Raw genomic sequence first — 17,810 nt, forward strand, 5'->3', positions numbered from 1 at the left:
GCTTTCGTTGAACCATATGAATTGGGTATTTGGAATACTTGAATCTGATTAGTAAATCGCTGTCAAAAATCACCTCACGTACGGTTATATCACTCCGTTTCACTTCATATATTAGTGTTATACCTCTGTTTTATGGTAATCATCCTTACTTAAAATGTCTATAGCTACTTTCTGCTTGTCAGCCTAAATATTAAAATGTCACAGTAGTTTTGTGGCTCTGTTTTCTTCATGAAAGCCTATGATAAGGCCATTATAAGTTCATCAGGGTGTTGTTTGTTCTTGTGGGCACACACGTTTGGATACTTATCAAAAGAAACAAGCTATTTATTTCGGTTCCAGTTTGCCTGTTAAATGATGTGTGTTGATTTAAATCCTAAGCCCGTCACTGAAGTCTCTGTTTCTCTTCTCTTCCAGGGTTTACCTGGTCCAATAGGGCCTGTTGGGCCGAAAGGTGCTCGGGTGTGTACACGTCCTCTTCCCGTTTGATGTGTGTTTGAACTTACAACGCTGTCATTGTGATATTTGAGCTGTCTGAGCGGCCTATGGTTACCGTTGCTAGGTCATTTGCAATGTCTGATCTTTTACAAAGAGCTGAAAATGAAGTTCAGACTTTTTCTGACATTCTTGTCGACTTATTTGAGTTTTAAAGTCAAGTGATTTGACCTTGACTCCATAAGAGGGGTTTTCACTACTACAGCTCGTCTTTTCTTCCGTCTCCCCCTCGTTTTCTGGTTTTCCCTTTTTCTGTTTTTTGAGTCAACAGAGACTCAACCATGACAAATTTGCTGCTGACAGCTGCCCAAGCCATAAGTGTGCATTTATGTGTGTTTTTAGCCTCCTACGGTCACATTAACATGTTCACATGTACAACCACCTTCATTTATTTTGCTGTCATCTGTTTGATGTATTCAGAAACAATTTATATTTTACTCTCACTGTGCCACTTTATATAGTGTGCTCACACATACACGCGCTCGAGCTGTTGTGTTTGTAGTTGAGCTGTATTAAAGGCTCTTTATCAGGATAGACTCCGCCCACATTGGCTGGAATTTCCTGTTTAAAATCAGACTGAGGCCCTGCTGTCTTTAGGCACCACACACACACACACACACACACACACACACACGTTTCGTCCAATGCACATTTGTATCAAAGCACCTTGCATGGAGTTGAATCTCCATGCTGAATGCATGAATCATGAATCTGAATGCATTTGTTTTCATTGTACCCTGTGTTTGTTTGTGCATGTTGCCATCGATTGTTCCCTGAAGTGAGCGTATGTGCCCTTGGACTACATTGTGGAGGCCAGCACCATGCAGTCCATGGGCATATACACTTACTTCATGGCCTGCATCAACACGAAGACGTCCATTCATCCATCCTAGCACCTCTCCATTCATCTGTTCATCCTTGTGATCAAATCATACTGTGTGTGGACATCCATTGGATTGCCAATTATATAGACTAAACTCTTATCTTAAAGTCTTATTTCATCTGAGGGTTAGTTTTACTACTCGGAAGAGTTTCTGTTTAAGTTTTACATTTGTCTTGGATATTTCTCCTAAAGCTGTTGTAGTATAAATGGTACATTTTGTGATTGTGAGAGAATAGGTCTATGCAATTCATATGGATAGCCTATTAAGCAAATATAGCCTAACATTCTAGCAACTAATTGCTTGTTGTATCCCTCATTTGTAAGCTGCTTTGGATAAAAACCACCCGAAAACTACTTTTGAGGAAATAATTTGATGATTTGTGATTTTTCTTTCCTATTTTCTCTGCTCCATGCATCACTATTGAGCTTCTCTTTGTTTCTCTCTTTCTTTATAGGGTTTCATTGGAATCCCGGGGCTTTTTGGTTTACCTGGAGCTGATGGTGAAAGAGTGAGTCTGTTCATGTTATGACTCCTCCTTCACTGAGTCATTTTTTTTTAGCAATCGTGTGTTCGTAACAGTCAATTATTGACAATTATCAACAGCTAAAGTATTTCCCATGAATCTAAACAAAACAAACATCTGATTAATGCTGTCACATCATTGACATGATAAACCATATGACATGATTTCCCATTTATAGTCTTCTAAACCACAAACACTAACTCCTTAACTGTCACCCCCCTTCTTGAGCATAGACATGAAAAATGCACTATCCAAATGTAAATGGTTGTCATTCAAGTTTGGTCTCTTTTTAAAGGGTTACTCCACTTTTTTGGAAATAGGCTCATTTTACAACTCCCCCAGAGTTAAACTGTTGAGTTTTACCGTTTTCGAATCAATTCAGCTGATTTTCTGATATTTAGAAGAATATCTGAAACCAGACAGTTTCTGGTCTCATTGACTTCCATAGCATATTTTTTTTCCTACTATGGAAGTCAATGAGACCAGAAACTGTCTGGTTTCTGATATTCGTCTAAATATCAGAAAATCGGAATTCAATATCAAAAAAATGGATTCGAAAACGGTAAAACTCAACAGTTTAACTCCGGGGGAGTTGTAAAATGAGCCTATTTCCAAAAAAAAGTGCAGTATCCCTTTAAAGTGAAAGCACTTAAAAAAAAAATGGAAGTATAAAAAAGTTCTAGAAGTGTATTGCTATAAAATAAAAGCCATATGTCTAATCAAGTTTTGCTCCGAATTTGACATCACAAAAAATTGATGTTCCTATGGGATTTTGTTTAGGTGCTGTACCAATAATGGCCACCGGGCGACAGCCACATTCCATAGAATTTTCTCCTGTAACAAATGAATACATTTCTGTCACAATATCACTAGTATCAAAAAAGAGTATGGGACCTTGAGTCTCAGAGATTTTCTAATGATATGCGTTTTGTCAAGATTAGCGGGCTCCTCTGCTTAAAAGAAGATTAAATACCGTATAACATGGTAATGGAGGGTGTGATTTCAAAACGTTTTTCACAGGATTAAGTTTTTGAGCTTTTAAATGCCTAATTTATGATGATTGCTAAAATATTTGATGGGGGGGGAAAGGCAATAAAAAGAGCGCCATGCGTTGGGACGGTGACAATTAAGATGTTAATTTAAACCTTGTGTAAAGATTATGCAATCATGTCACTTGTACTATGATTTTCCTTGCATTATATTAATGTATGTTTAGTAGCACAGACTATACTGCTGTTTTGCATACTAGTATATGGGTATATAACTTACTGTGGCTAATTTTAAAATACTTAAAGCTTTCCCTCACTTAAAGCACAAGGTATTTCCTGAAGAAAATATAAATCTAGTATCTATAGCTGTTAAGTGTAATTCTAACAGCTGTTACAGTTATTAATATGGAAATAGATTAGTGGTAGATTTGTAAAGCAAGTGCTGCCCACTACTGGTAGATGTATGACAGTAGATCCTATCATGGAATTGTGTGTGTGTGTGTGTGTGTGTGTGTGAGAGAGAGAGAGAGAGAGAGAGAGAGAGAGAGAGAGAGAGAGAGAGAGAGAGAGAGAGAGAGAGAGAGAGAGAGAGAGAGAGAGAGAGAGAGAGAGAGAGAGAGAGAGAGAGAGAGAGAGAGAGAGAGAGAGAGAGAGAGAGAGAGAGAGAGAGAGAGAGAGAGAGAGAGAGAGAGAGAGAGAGAGAGAGAGAGAGAGAGAGAGAGAGAGAGAGAGAGAGAGAGAGAGAGAGAGAGAGAGAGAGAGAGAGAGAGAGAGAGAGAGAGTGGAAACTACTTCCAGCTGGTTCTGGTGTTCTGCTGAGGGTGTTTGGATGAGTCATATGATAATGGAGAGTGTGTGTACACACACACAATTCCATGGTAGTGGGGTCTTTGAGTGCTTCTTTCTAATGGCATGAGACTTTTAATCACAGCTGACCATAATATTTAGTGTCTCTCTCTTTCTCTGCCTCTCTGTCTTTTTCAGGGTAGTCCTGGTCCACCAGGAAAGAGGGGCAAGATGGGTAGGCCGGTAAAGTTTTGTCTCAACATACTTTATAGATACAGATGTGAGTTTGTTGTAAGTGTATGTGAGAAATGTACAAAGATGTAATCATTTTATTGTATTGCATGGCCCTACAGTGTAACACATGCATTTTAAAATACAGTCTATGTAGTTTCTCAATATGAGGTCATTAAAGCTCCATGCATAGTATAGTTTTAGTAAATAATAGTTATTTATATATAATTGTGTGTGTGTGTGTGTGTGTGTGTGAGAGAGAGAGAGAGAGAGAGAGTTGCATTTTTCATTGGATCATGACATCATCATTGTCCCTTTGCTTTTGGGACACAATAGATCCACATACACAGTTACTAAGATGCAGAATCAGCCATGCAGAGTTTGTTCAAATCTACACGACCTTTGACATCTGACCTCATACATTTCCTGTTGCATCAGCAGGGCTCAGTGAGTTATCTGAGTGATGTCATCATTAGCAGTGATAACTACCACGGTTGCTCATACTAAGGGTTAGTGATTTGAGCAATCCCCCTAATCCACTCTTTGGTGGAAACATGCTGGATAGCAACATGCTAATAACACTCAGAAAACTTAATCCATCCATCCATCGAGAACAACGCGAACAAGAGCCAGAACCATCCAGAACACCCTTGAAACCACTTAGAATTTAGCGTCACAGGAACAATTTATGATTGTTTACAAAAATCTAATTTTGTCTAGATAATCTTTGATGTCATAAGTGACTTTGACAGTGATGTGATTATTGTCTCTCTCTCAGGGATTTCCTGGGGATTTTGGAGAAAGAGGGCCGCCAGGACTGGATGGGGAACCAGTGAGTGGAACCTTTCGTTTTTCTTATGTATTTGTTTATCTTTTTCTGATAAAGCAGATAACACTCACAACAGAGATGAGAAATGCACGTCTACACGGTTGTCTGCATCACAAACAGCCTCCAAAGTGGTGTGTGTCTATGTGGTTCAGGTAAACCCTAAATTATGGGACAAAATGTCCCCACAAAGACGGCAATATCTGAATTCCTTGTCCTTGTGGGGATATTTTGGTCCCCATGAAGAAAACAGCTTGTAAATCATACAGAATGATTGTTACAGAATGAAAGTTTTCTGTGATGGTGGTTAGTGTTAGGGGATAGAGTATACAGTTTGTACAGTATAAAAATCATTATGTCTGTGAAAAGCCCCCATAAAACGTTATCTTGGCTGAGCACAATTTTCCAAAAAAAAAAAAAAAAATTGTGAAAAAAGTCACATCTTTTACATCAAATTAAATATGGGATCTGTCCTTATTATGGTCAATATCATAATATATTTGATCATATTTCTGATCAGTAAAAATAATAATTTCCAAATTAATGTCTCTGATTTGGATAGAGAAGGTGACGTCATAACAGGAACTGTTGAAGTCAAAGCCCGCCTCTTTTTCACCTGTAAATGTGGGGAGTGTAAAAACAGGAACTTGAAAGCCCTCTCATTTCCTGTTCTCCCTTTTCCTGCAAAGAGAAGTGAAGTGCTCCTTTCATCCTTTCATCACACCAGGGGAACGAGAGGAAATGGCTCCAGCACGCCGCCGCTGAGCCAACAACAAACCATCTCTGTTTCTACAATAACACTCACACACGCTCTCTCTACAGCACACGCTTGTTTCTACAGCCATATTAATATCTCGGAATACGAAGAGAGTGCATATACACAGCGCATATTATGAATGGCACATGCATGTACTAACCCATGAAGCTCTAGCATTCTGTGCCTAATGCTCTAAAAAGCATAATGCTCTGTGTTTCTGTGTTTTTCTCAGGGTGTTATTGGAGCTCCTGGTCCTCCTGGTGTCCTTGGATTGATTGTAAGTGAAAGAGTTTACTCAGAGCCCCCATTATGCTTTTTCAGATATCACCTTTCTTGTTGTAGTGTGTATTGTTATATAGCTGTTGTAAAATGCTTGCAAAGTTTCAAAAATCAGTGATTGAGATAAATGGAGTGCCTGATAAATGGAGTTATTGTCTCCCAAATGAAAGAACCAATTCTGAACTGCCTGAAGCTAGTCTCACTTCCTGCACAAAATGTACGTGGGTTTGTAACAAATTTGCATAATGCCAGCCTATGGTCTTCACTGGCTGCCCGCAAACAACATGTGTTTTGACCCTCAAACACTAGTTGAGACTGAGACTGGAAGAGTTTGGTTTGTGTTGTCGTCAGTTTTCTGCGCTGCGATAGCAAATCCACTTTGATTGTCCTAAGGCTGAGATTGATACGGTTAAATTGGCGTCATTGTTACTGTTTTTATCAAGTGCTGAGGAAGATCCGGAGCTCAAATTCAGATATGGCAATGTGCATTTTGTTTCTGATGCGCGCTGTAAGCAGTAGACCAATCACAACAGACTTGGCCATTGACCAATCAGAGCAGAGTAGACCAATCAGAACAGACTTGGCCATTGACCAATCAGAGCAGAGTAGACCAATCAGAACAGACTCGGCCATCTGACCAATCAGAGCAGAGTAGACCAATCACAACAGACTTGGCCATTGACCAATCAGAGCAGAGTAGACCAATCAGAACAGACTTGGCCATTGACCAATCAGAGCAGAGTAGACCAATCAGAACAGACTCGGCCATCTGACCAATCAGAGCAGAGTAGACCAATCACAACAGACTTGGCCATTGACCAATCAGAGCAGAGTAGACCAATCACAACAGACTTGGCCATCTGACCAATCAAAGCAGAGTAGACCAATCACAACAGACTTGGCCTTCTGACTAATCAGAGCAGAGTAGACCAATCACAACAGACTTGGCCTTCTGACCAATCAGAGCGGAGTAGACCAATCACAACAGACTTGGCCTTCTGACCAATCAGAGCAGGGTAGACCAATTAAAACAGACTTGGCCATCTGACCAATCAGAACAGAGTAGACCAATCACAACAGACTTGGCCTTCTGACCTATCAGAGCGGAGTAGACCAATCACAACAGACTTGGCCATCTGACCAATCAGAGCAGGGTAGACCAATTAAAACAGACTTGGCCATCTGACCAATCAGAGCAGAGTAGACCAATCACAACAGACTTGGCCTTCTGACTAATCAGAGCAGGGTAGACCAATCACAACAGACTTGGCCATCTGACCAATCAGAGCAGAGTAGACCAATCACAACAGACTTGGCCTTCTGACCAATCAGAGCAGGGTAGACCAATTAAAACAGACTTGGCCATTTACCAATCATAGCAGAGTAGACCAATCACAACAGACTTGGCCTTCTGACCTATCAGAGCGGAGTAGACCAATCACAACAGACTTGGCCATCTGACCAATCAGAGCAGGGTAGACCAATTAAAACAGACTTGGCCATCTGACCAATCAGAGCAGAGTAGACCAATTAAAACAGACTTGGCCATCTGACCAATCAGAGCAGAGTAGACCAATCACAATAGACTTGGCCATCTGACCAATCAGAGCAGAGTAGACCAATCACAACAGACTTGGCCTTCTGACCTATCAGAGCAGAGTAGACCAATCACAACAGACTTGGCCTTCTGACCAATCAGAGCAGAGTAGACCAATCACAACAGACTTGACCTTCTGACCAATCAGAGCAGAGTAGACCAATCACAACAGACTTAGCCATCTGACTAATCAGAGCAGTGTAGACCAATCACAACAGACTTGACCTTCTGACCAATCAGAGCAGAGTAGACCAATCATAACAGTCTTGGCCTTCTAACCAATCAGAGCAGAGTAGACCAATCACAACAGACTTAGCCATCTGACCAATCAGAGCAGGGTAGACCAATAACAACAGACTTGGCCATCTGACCAATCAGAGCAGAGTAGTCCAATCACAACAGACTTGGCCTTCTGACCAATCAGAGCAGAGTAGACCAATCACAACAGACTTGGCCATCTGACCAATCAGAGCAGAGTAGTCCAATCACAACAGACTTGACCTTCTGACCAATCAGAGCAGAGTAGACCAATCACAACAGACTTAGCCATCTGACCAATCAGAGCAGGGTAGACCAATCACAACAGACTTGGCCATCTGACCAATCAGAGCAGAGTAGTCCAATCACAACAGACTTGGCCTTCTGACCAATCAGAGCAGGGTAGACCAATCACAACAGACTTGGCCATCTGACCAATCAGAGCAGAGTAGTCCAATCACAACAGACTTGGCCTTCTGACCAATCAGAGCAGAGTAGTCCAATCACAACAGACTTGACCTTCTGACCAATCAGAGCAGAGTAGACCAATCACAACAGACTTGGCCATCTGACCAATCAGAGCAGAGTAGTCCAATCACAACAGACTTGACCTTCTGACCAATCAGAGCAGAGTAGACCAATCACAACAGACTTGGCCCTCTGACCAATCAGAGCAGAGTAGTCCAATCACAACAGACTTGACCTTCTGACCAATCAGAGCAGAGTAGACCAATCACAACAGACTTGGCCATCTGACCAATCAGAGCAGAGTAGACCAATCACAACAGACTTGGCCATCTGACCAATCAGAGCAGAGTAGTCCAATCACAACAGACTTGGCCTTCTGACCAATCAGAGCAGAGTAGACCAATCACAACAGACTTGGCCATTTACCAATCAGAGCAGAGTGAAATCCTGGAATGTTTTCATCAAAAACCTTAATTTCTTTTCGACTGAAGAAAGAAAGACATGGACATCTTGGATGACATGGGGATGATTTAAATTTTCAGCAAAAGTTTTTTTTAAAAAGTGAACTACTCCTTTAATTCTTTAATTCAGCAAGAATGCATTAAATTAATCAAAAGTGACAGTAAAGACATTTATAATGTTGTAAAAGATTTCTATTTCAAATAATACTGTTTTACTGTAAATAACAGCCTGTGTGAGACTTTCTTCAAAAATATTTAAAAAATCGTACAGACCCAAAACCTTAGACCGGTAGCACAGCAATTAAATTAAAGTTCTAACTAATCATCGATACAAATCACATCCCACCTGTAACTTTGTCAGGCTTTTATCAGGATGTCTGCTCACTGTGTTCAACATTCATAAGAACTTGTGTCTGTTGCTGTTTTAGTACAGCCGGATCAGTTTCACCTAACCAGCATGATGTGCATATTAAAACCACATTAGCTTTCATAAATGCAAACAAGTTGATGGCATATTTTCAGTTGGTTTGTTCAAATGGAGATCATGTGCCCCCTTCAGGCCCTCTGAGCATCATGTTTTACTTCAATAAAACATTCAAACCTTCTCTCTTCTTTTCTCCAGGGTGATATGGGCCCTGCCGGGATAACCGGTTTACCAGGACCAAACGGACTGAAAGTAAGTCATGCACACATGTAGCCCACACATACTGTTTCTCAAGCACTCACCAGCCACTTTAGTGTTTGTGTGTTTGTGTTTGTTCCAGGGCGTCCCGGGGAACATGGGCGAGCCCGGACTGAAAGGTGATAAGGTGATCTGAATACTCTGTTATTGGCCTGTTTTTGCAGCATGTGATTGAAATACTCTCTCCCCATTGGCCACCCTGTGTTACGCATGTTTTAAAAGCTCAAGCCTTGAGTGGCACGTGGTCAAAGAGATTTTAAATGGGTTCGTCAAAATAAAGTTCTGTAGAATTATTTTTGAGGGATTTTTGAGAGAGTTCAGTACACGTTAAGGTTTATCGACAGCTTTTATGGCATAATGTTTATTATCATGGTCCATTTTGTAAATATACAATTATTTATTTATTTATAGAATAACAGGTTTATTAACGCACATACATTGAAAGTCTATTGGGTCAGCTTTCTGGAAGTATTAAAAATGCCAAATTAAAGCTTGTATTTATTCCACTTGAATTAGTTGCCTATAATATTGTTTAAATTATGTATTTTGCAATGCTAATACTATAAGAAGTGGTTCATAACCAACTTAATTTGTATGAATTAGAGTTTTATTCATAAAAACAGTCCCTGTCTGGTGTCCTTGTGTATGTTGTGCAAAAGTTAAAAGATTTAATTTTACATAGAAAAGGTCAGTGAGCGATTCTAGCACTCTAGTCTCCAGTCAGTCTAAGTCTTGTGGATGTACTTTTGCCACAATTGTTTCTAAAATCTGAGGAAGAAATGATGTTTTGTGCTAAAAAAAACATTATGCTATAAATGCTGTCCATATAACTTAAATCTGGACTGTTGTTTTAACAGTTTATGACTACATTTGTTCAAATGATCAGGCTTGAATGAACTCTTGCCCTAATCATCTTCCCGTCACTTTCTCATGGTCTCTTTTCTGCCTTCGACTTCATAACTTGTTACTTACTTCCTTCTCTTTCACCTTTTTTCTGTCAGGGTGACGTTGGGCTTCCTGGAGAGCAGGGGGAGATTGGGTTCCAAGGAGACAAGGTACATCTCCCAGAGTGACCCCTCATTTGCCTCTGTCAAACACACATTTGCACACTGTCAGCACAGAGCAGCGGACGTACAGATGTCTGATGGTTTAAATCAAATCACCTTCTAATCGCCGATTTAAGAGCTTTCATGGACATTTACACATGCACTCTCTCACATACATGCTTGTGAACTTGTGTTTGTGCTAATCTGATGAATATTTAACTGTGTGCATTTGATTTTTGTTTGTTTCAGGGTGTGCAAGGTTTGCCAGGATCACCAGGACCTCGTGGAAAACCAGGAGCACAGGTTTGTTTCTTCCTATGATCCGTCTGGATAAACACACTCACGTTACCTCACGGTCCAATACGTATGACTTAAAAGTAGAAATTCTCGTTCGTATTGCTTTTTTTCTATGTAATTAGTCCCCATGAGAACCAAAACTCTGAACTTTAAATAAAAGTCTCTAAAGCGCCATACAAAATCGCATCAGTAGTGCGAGTCATTTTTATGATGCTTATGATGCCGAGTACCTATAATGCTTTTTTACATGTTCAACTTTCTAATGTTGCTGTTTGAGCATGAAAAAGGTTCTCTATATAAGTGTCACTGTTTCTGAACTCGCCTCCATTGCAGTCTGGAGTTTCTCCCAGGAAGAACGTGTCGCAATATTCCTCATTTCAATAATTCATACGCAAAATAAAGGGCCGGGCCTGGTTGAGTTCGCTAGTAGCGTGTTGAAACTCATTGTTATGGTAAAAGACGTAACATTTTTCAAACAGGCTCAAAGCGGTTGACCAATCACAACACACTGATCCAGCTGACCAATCAGAGCACAGACTGCTTTTCTGAAAGAGGGGCTTCATAGAGACGGGAACTAAACAGTGCATTACTGACAGACTGGGAAGCGAGGATAAATATTTTAATGTTTGAATGTTGAAACCCCCCAAAAACTAAATAAAGAATTTGTAAAAGAGTATAATTTAGCCACTTTAACTGAATAGTTTTTTAATCAGGTATTAAAAAGCTGCATGGTGTAACTGAACATAAGTATTTTGCCTATATTTGTCTGGTTTTGTTGCAGTGCACATTTGTTTTTTTGAAATTTTTTTAAGGGTTTATTTACACCTGCCTTGTTTGGTTCGATTGAATCAAACTCTTGTTCGTTTCCCCCCTTGGTGCGGACCTTTTGGGCAGGTGTGAATACAGCAATCAAACTCTTGTGCGGACCAAACAACCGAACCGAGACCCAGCTGAAGAGGTGGTCTCGGTACGGTTCCAAACGGACTCTGGTACGGTTCGTTTACGGTGTGAACATGAACCGACCCAATTGCAAGAAAGCATTGCGTCGAAAGAGAATTCCATTCCCGGCGCGCTGTCTGGCCAAGCGATACTGTTGCGCGTCGTGTGTGCATCATTGAAATGAGTGAATAAGTGTGTGCATCAGGACATTCACATACAGAGCGTTCTCTTTAGTCTAATCGCGCATAGATGCAAAAAAAGTAAATCATTTGCAGTTCATATAATGTAACAATAGTTACAATACAAGGATGATGCTGTGTTCATTTACGTTAAAGGTGCATTGCGCAACATTTCATGTTAAAAATAGCCGTTTTTTAACCCATACATGCTTAAACAATCGCCTGATGGGCTGAATGAGCCCTTCTCTGATCACTGCGATCGCCTCTATAATCCTGTACAGTAAAATAAATAAGAGGGATTCGGGCTCGAATCTGAGACTGGGCGTCACGTCATGCGCGTTCACGCTCGCCTGGCTTTGTGCCTATGTCTTGCAGGTTAGTGTATTCGCCGCCATTCTCCGTATCAGAGAAGACAACTCGAGCGACACAACTTTAGTCAACTTTCCACAAATGAAGAAGATGGATTCAAAGGGGCTGTTTACACCTGGCCACTTCATGCGTTTTCTGTGATCGGATAGCTATTCGATCGTGAAAAGACCAGGTTGCCCTCCGAAACGCATTCGAGACGGATTTGAATCTGATCGCTCACTTGAGGACGGGTCTGGGCCGTATTCCAGATGAAAATAGACAAGTGTAAATGCATCTGGTTGTTGAAACCAGGCTATATGTCATCATGTTATTTTAGTCATATATGACGACGCGCATTACCTCAGATGAGCAGCTGAGCGCCTATTCATAAAGCCAGCACGCCGCAATCTATCGCAAATCAAAGTGAAAGTAAGTCGCAGACGCTTAACACTACCATCTTCATTGAAAGTAAAGAAATGAAATGATTTTACCAGTTCTGAATTTGTTGCCGCTCTCTCTTATTGCTGTCTTTGCTGATTTTGAAATTAGCCGATGATTAATAAAATGCAGCTCATATCTGTTGCTTTCGGTGACGTGCACTTCATTAAATCTGTATATAGCGCGGGAATTGAAGATCAGATTAATATCTGTTTTCCAAAAACACATTTATGTGACCAGGTGTAATGGAATCGTTTTGATAAATCAGATAGCTATCCGAGAGTCAACATCAGAAAGCTTTCAACAAACGGAGAGATCTCCGGTCTGCTCTAGGGCTCAAACGGGTCCTAAACAAAGTAATAACTTATATTGTTCGTGAATGTGTTTCCATAATAATACAATCATAAGTGGATACAGTAAGCACATAAAACAGTTCAACATGGAGAGAGATGGAAACAAAAACCGAAGTTTTCTACTACCCCCGTTTTCCCCTCACACACACACACATAAGTGTGTAATTTACTCGAATGCCTTTCCTTTCATATATTTTAAATGACCTGCAGATTTATAACTGTATTACCTCATTATGACTGTAACAAAAGATGTGTGCCGCACAATGTGGTTATGAACAGCTCGTGCAAACGTGCGTGTATGTGTGTGTGTTCCATGAGCGCGCACGCAGTTTTGCTTGTCGCCAGAGGGGGCGTAGTTCTGCAGAAACTCAGATACTTGCGTTTTGCACCTTTAAACTGGACAAACTTAAAAGCGACAAGATTGACAGCACGTGTTACACAATAAGAATCTCATTATTTGAATGTGTGAACATAGCCCCTCTCTATGAATGAAAACTTTACACCTTATCCGTCTTCTGTGCAGTGCCACTTGTGACGCAAAGTTGAGATGTTGCCCAGAGATAAAAAAAAACAGTAGATGGTCCATAGCTGTCAACCCTCCCGTTTTTTCCGGGTTTCTCACGTATTTTAGCTCTTTTCCCGCTGTCTTCCCGTTTGAGCATTTTCCCGTAAAATATACCGTATTTTTACTCTCTGATTGTGTGAGACGTACGGGCTCGGACAGATTCGGCTTGAAGTCGTTTATCCTCGGATGCGGTGCCGCGCGCGCTGGCCGGAGACACACTGGCTGCGTGGTGTGTCCGTTTTTTGCACGCTGCCTGCGTGACACGCGCGTCTCCAGAAAACGCGTGCATGCTAGAAATAGAACTGACGCCTATTTTTCACGCGACAGGCAGGCGTGTATCTTTGCCTGGAATTTCTTTGCGTTTCCAGGCAAAAAAATAAATAAAAAATAGGAAACGATGTTTAGGCTAGCTGAATGTAATTTTGTACTCGAATACATATTAATACATTACATTTTGATGTTTGAAAGTCTAGGTTTTTACATAAATTAAAATATCAATGTAATTTAAACAAGTAATAATTATTATAAATAGATTTTCAAATATATGAATAAAATATATATTTTCTTTTTTTCCATTTGTTTCTTAAGCTCTTAACAATGTGATTATATGAAGAAGAAAAAAAAACTTGAAAAAAAAAAAACGTTCTGGGCCTCAGGAGGATATAAAGATAGTGTGTCTTCTGAGTGATGGTCCACCATCAGGCTAAATAGGCTCTTTAAAGCTACACAAAATGTGTAAATGTAATTAAAATAAACACAGCCCACTTCCCTATTTTGCGGATTTTGGAAGATGTGTGATAGGCTAAATGTTGAAATTGTTGTCCAAATGCTAGAGCAACACATGCTAATCCAAATGTAGATTTTTTTCCCTTTAAATGACACTGTCTCTTTCTCTCTCACACATAGGCTAGTTATGAACACCTTAGACTTTTAAGGATTGTGCTTTATTTTTAAAGTTTGTGGGTGAGAATCGTGCAACAAAAAAAAATCCCTTATTTTGGGGATGGATTCCGGGAAAACTCCCTTATTTTCAATGTTCAATGTTGACAGCTATGAGATGGTCAGATGAAAAGATGCACAAGAGACGAGAGTTGTCATATTTCCCCGCGTTTAATAGAACCACTCAAACGTTACACTCGTCCGCATACATGGGGATCGAGCCAGAAAAAGTACACAAACAAACATCCAACTCTGATCACAATACAAAAAGGAAATATAAGAAAGAATTCAAAGAAAATCTAACTGACACTACGCACACGTGCAGTTCTCATCTTTACAAAGATTTCTATAAAGCACAAAGTGACCATTACACACTGTCAGCATGCCATGGTAGGCACACATGAGAGCATGTTCTCTCCACATTCTGATGTGAATACACCCTAAATGTACCTGAGAACCTGTGTGAGTTTTGTCCATTTATCAACAGGAGGTCTAGAGTAACAGTGTATGTGTCCGAATCATAATCTGGGTGAATTTGTGTGTTTTGAAGGGCAAGACAGGAGAGAGAGGGCCCAGTGGATTACCAGGTCCACCAGGACTTGAGGTAGGAATCGACATCTCATAACGTTTTTAAAACTACACAGATGCTGTTTCATGTCTGAATGTGTCGCAACAGTTTATTCTGTTAACAAGTATACAAAATATTTGTAATGCTGATTGATGTACTCATTTATAATTCTCCACAGGGTTTCCCTGGTGACATCGGAAAACCTGGACTCAATGGACCCGAGGGACCAAAGGTGTGTTATATATAAAGAAAATCTTGTAAAAACGGGTGTTTTGAATATTTGCATCTTCATGATGTTGGTGTTTTCTACATAGGGTAAGCCTGGAGCCAGAGGTTTACCAGGACCTCGTGGAGCGGCTGGACGAGAGGTGTGTGTGTTATTTGCAAGGTCTGAATGTCATTAAAATAGGCCTGTGAGACAACGAGTTAATCTCCATTTTAATTTCTAGGGTGATGAGGGTCCTCTAGGACCACCGGGGCCAGTAGGACTCGAGGTGAGTTGTGATTTGAACATTTGTAAGTAAAGTAAGTAAATGTTATATATATATATATATATATATATATATATATGTGTGTGTGTGTGTGTGTGTGTGTGTGTGTATATATATATATATATATATAGCACATTTGAAAATTACTTTTGGCTGGTTGCTTGTAGGTAAACGGGTGTCTTGTTTTTTTGAAAATATATGTTTTCCAAGAAATGTGATTTTTGATGTGTGATTGTTTTAGACAGAGTTATTATAATTACCTAAAACTGAAACCCTAAAAAGGAGATATTTCTAATTATTACAAAATAAATGTTAACTAAAAATAAAGTAAAATGTCTAAAAATTAAACTTCAGCTGGTTGCCAAGGCAACATTTCTCATTTAAATTTAGTTTAACTTGATGTAGTAAAATTGTGTAGTAAACTAAACTAAAAAAAAACATAACTATGTAGACATAAAAAATTACAAAAACACCCAACAAAATTACTAAAACTGATCAAAATATTACTAAAAACTATAATAGTATTTCAATGATACTAAAATATTTTTATTATTTTTTTTAGGCAGGATGTTTTAAAGGCTTTGAAGTTGCACTGATGATGAGTTTGTTCAATTTAGACTTCCAAATAAACATTTTTGTTATAGATACTTTAGTTAGTTAGTTAGTTAGTTGGTTAGTTGGTTAGTTAGTTAGTTCGACTGGTAGGCTAGTCAAGTCATCAGATACTAGATTGGACTTGGTGCTGAAACCTAAAGCACAGGACAATAGAGACTCCGGAATAACAATATTCATGATTCTGACGCTGAAAACACTGAATTATTTTAGATGAATATGCTTGAACTCTGTCACTGACTAGATATATTTAAAATTATGTCGGCCACTTTTACTGGTTACATTTGGCATTATCAGCACACACAAATATTCCCCCAGTGCATTATTATACATTATATTCAACATTATATAAAGTAGTTTAATGTAGTATTGGCACTAAAACTCTGAAAAGTTTAATTTTTTCTCACACAGTAATTTTTACTTTTGGTGAACTACACACAATACAGATGGTCACTAGCCACGATACATATTATTGCTTATTTGTATTGCGATATATTGTGACACAATATATTTTTACACCCCTAATAGATTGAGACAGTTGTGAAGCAGTCCTGCTCATCCACTCTATTTTTATATGCTGCCAAAAATGCCTTTTTCCCCCTAGATAGATGTTTTTGTACATTATTTTCTTTTGATTTGTGGTTGAAATATGACCTGGACATGAGTTCATGACATTCCCCTTTTTAATTTTGTGTCAGCAATGTACATTCCCCCAATGGACCACAAGGTGGAGCAATGGGGAATCTTAAAATAAAATAAGTTTAATTTAAAATGTCATCAAAGCATGTAACTCTGGGAATGTTTTTTCTCTAAAAAACAGAAGAATAAATCTAGCCTCATAAGGCAGAACGTTTAGGATCCGCTGTGAACATCCCCTGTGTTGCATAACATTCCCGCTCTGTCTCTGTTTTTCCTCTTTTTTTCCCTTCTTTCGTTCCTCTTTTTCTTGTTTAACCTAACTCAGCGCTTCTCTGGCACAAACTCAAAACATTTGTGGATGTTCTCGGTCAGTCTGTTCTCAGACAGGTATCTGTTTTCCTCATCTTCCTCTGTGCGGTCAGTAATTGGATATGTGTCGGTGAGGCGTTCAGCATGTTCTCTTTGTGTTCTGACCGCAGCTCTTGTGTATTAGTATGCATACTCGCGTACTCTCCAACATAATCAAACATGTCAGGGACTTATGGATGAATCTCATGAAGAAAAGTCATATTTCACCCACAATCACAGAAAAAAATGAGAATTGTTTGTTTTTTGTGTAAAAAATCAATTTGTATTTATATTTAAAATCATTAAGCAGACACCTTTATCCAAATGAGGAGCAATAGAAGCGATCAAACTAACAATAGGGCGACAATATGCAAATGCTAATTGGTCATTTATTTTGGAATCAAATAGACTCGCTGATTGTGACTTTATTAAATGTCTTAGCTCATGCATATTCATTGGACGTGATTTCTTACTGTTATGGTGAATAATATAAGATTCAAGTCAAAACTAAATTGTAAATTGCAAAATTATGATCAGAAATGTCCTAAAGTAATTTGATCAATAGAAAAATGAAATTATTATTTTGGTAACAATTCACTTGAGTCCATTATTAAGGTATTCATATTGTACATTGTAATACAATATATATTTTCTTAAATATTTGTAACTAAAGTTAAAATGCATTATATGTGCAGATAACTTGTAACATCTGAAGTTGGTTGTTTGTCGTGCTTTTTAATCTATTATAACGGTGGTTACAATTATTAAGGCATAATTAACCCTTTATGACCTGCCATAGAACAGTTCCACCAGAG

General features: G+C 39.2%; 1 protein-coding gene across 1 annotated transcript in view; it reads left to right on the forward strand.

Moving 5' to 3' along the window:
• col27a1a (collagen, type XXVII, alpha 1a) overlaps positions 1–17,810 on the forward strand; it is a 72,639-nt gene that overhangs the window by 27,343 nt on the left and 27,486 nt on the right. The window contains exons 10-22 of the mRNA XM_039681829.2: positions 415–459; positions 1,831–1,884; positions 3,873–3,917; positions 4,684–4,737; positions 5,721–5,765; positions 9,174–9,227; positions 9,316–9,360; positions 10,235–10,288; positions 10,529–10,582; positions 14,888–14,941; positions 15,084–15,137; positions 15,220–15,273; positions 15,355–15,399. Of these exons, the coding sequence (XP_039537763.2) occupies positions 415–459; positions 1,831–1,884; positions 3,873–3,917; positions 4,684–4,737; positions 5,721–5,765; positions 9,174–9,227; positions 9,316–9,360; positions 10,235–10,288; positions 10,529–10,582; positions 14,888–14,941; positions 15,084–15,137; positions 15,220–15,273; positions 15,355–15,399 (657 nt within the window). The remainder of the gene's footprint in view (positions 1–414; positions 460–1,830; positions 1,885–3,872; positions 3,918–4,683; positions 4,738–5,720; positions 5,766–9,173; positions 9,228–9,315; positions 9,361–10,234; positions 10,289–10,528; positions 10,583–14,887; positions 14,942–15,083; positions 15,138–15,219; positions 15,274–15,354; positions 15,400–17,810) is intronic.

The sequence above is a fragment of the Pimephales promelas genome, chromosome 19 (genome assembly GCF_988280905.1).
Source record: "Pimephales promelas chromosome 19, fPimPro1.hap1.1, whole genome shotgun sequence".
NCBI lineage: Eukaryota > Metazoa > Chordata > Actinopteri > Cypriniformes > Leuciscidae > Pimephales > Pimephales promelas.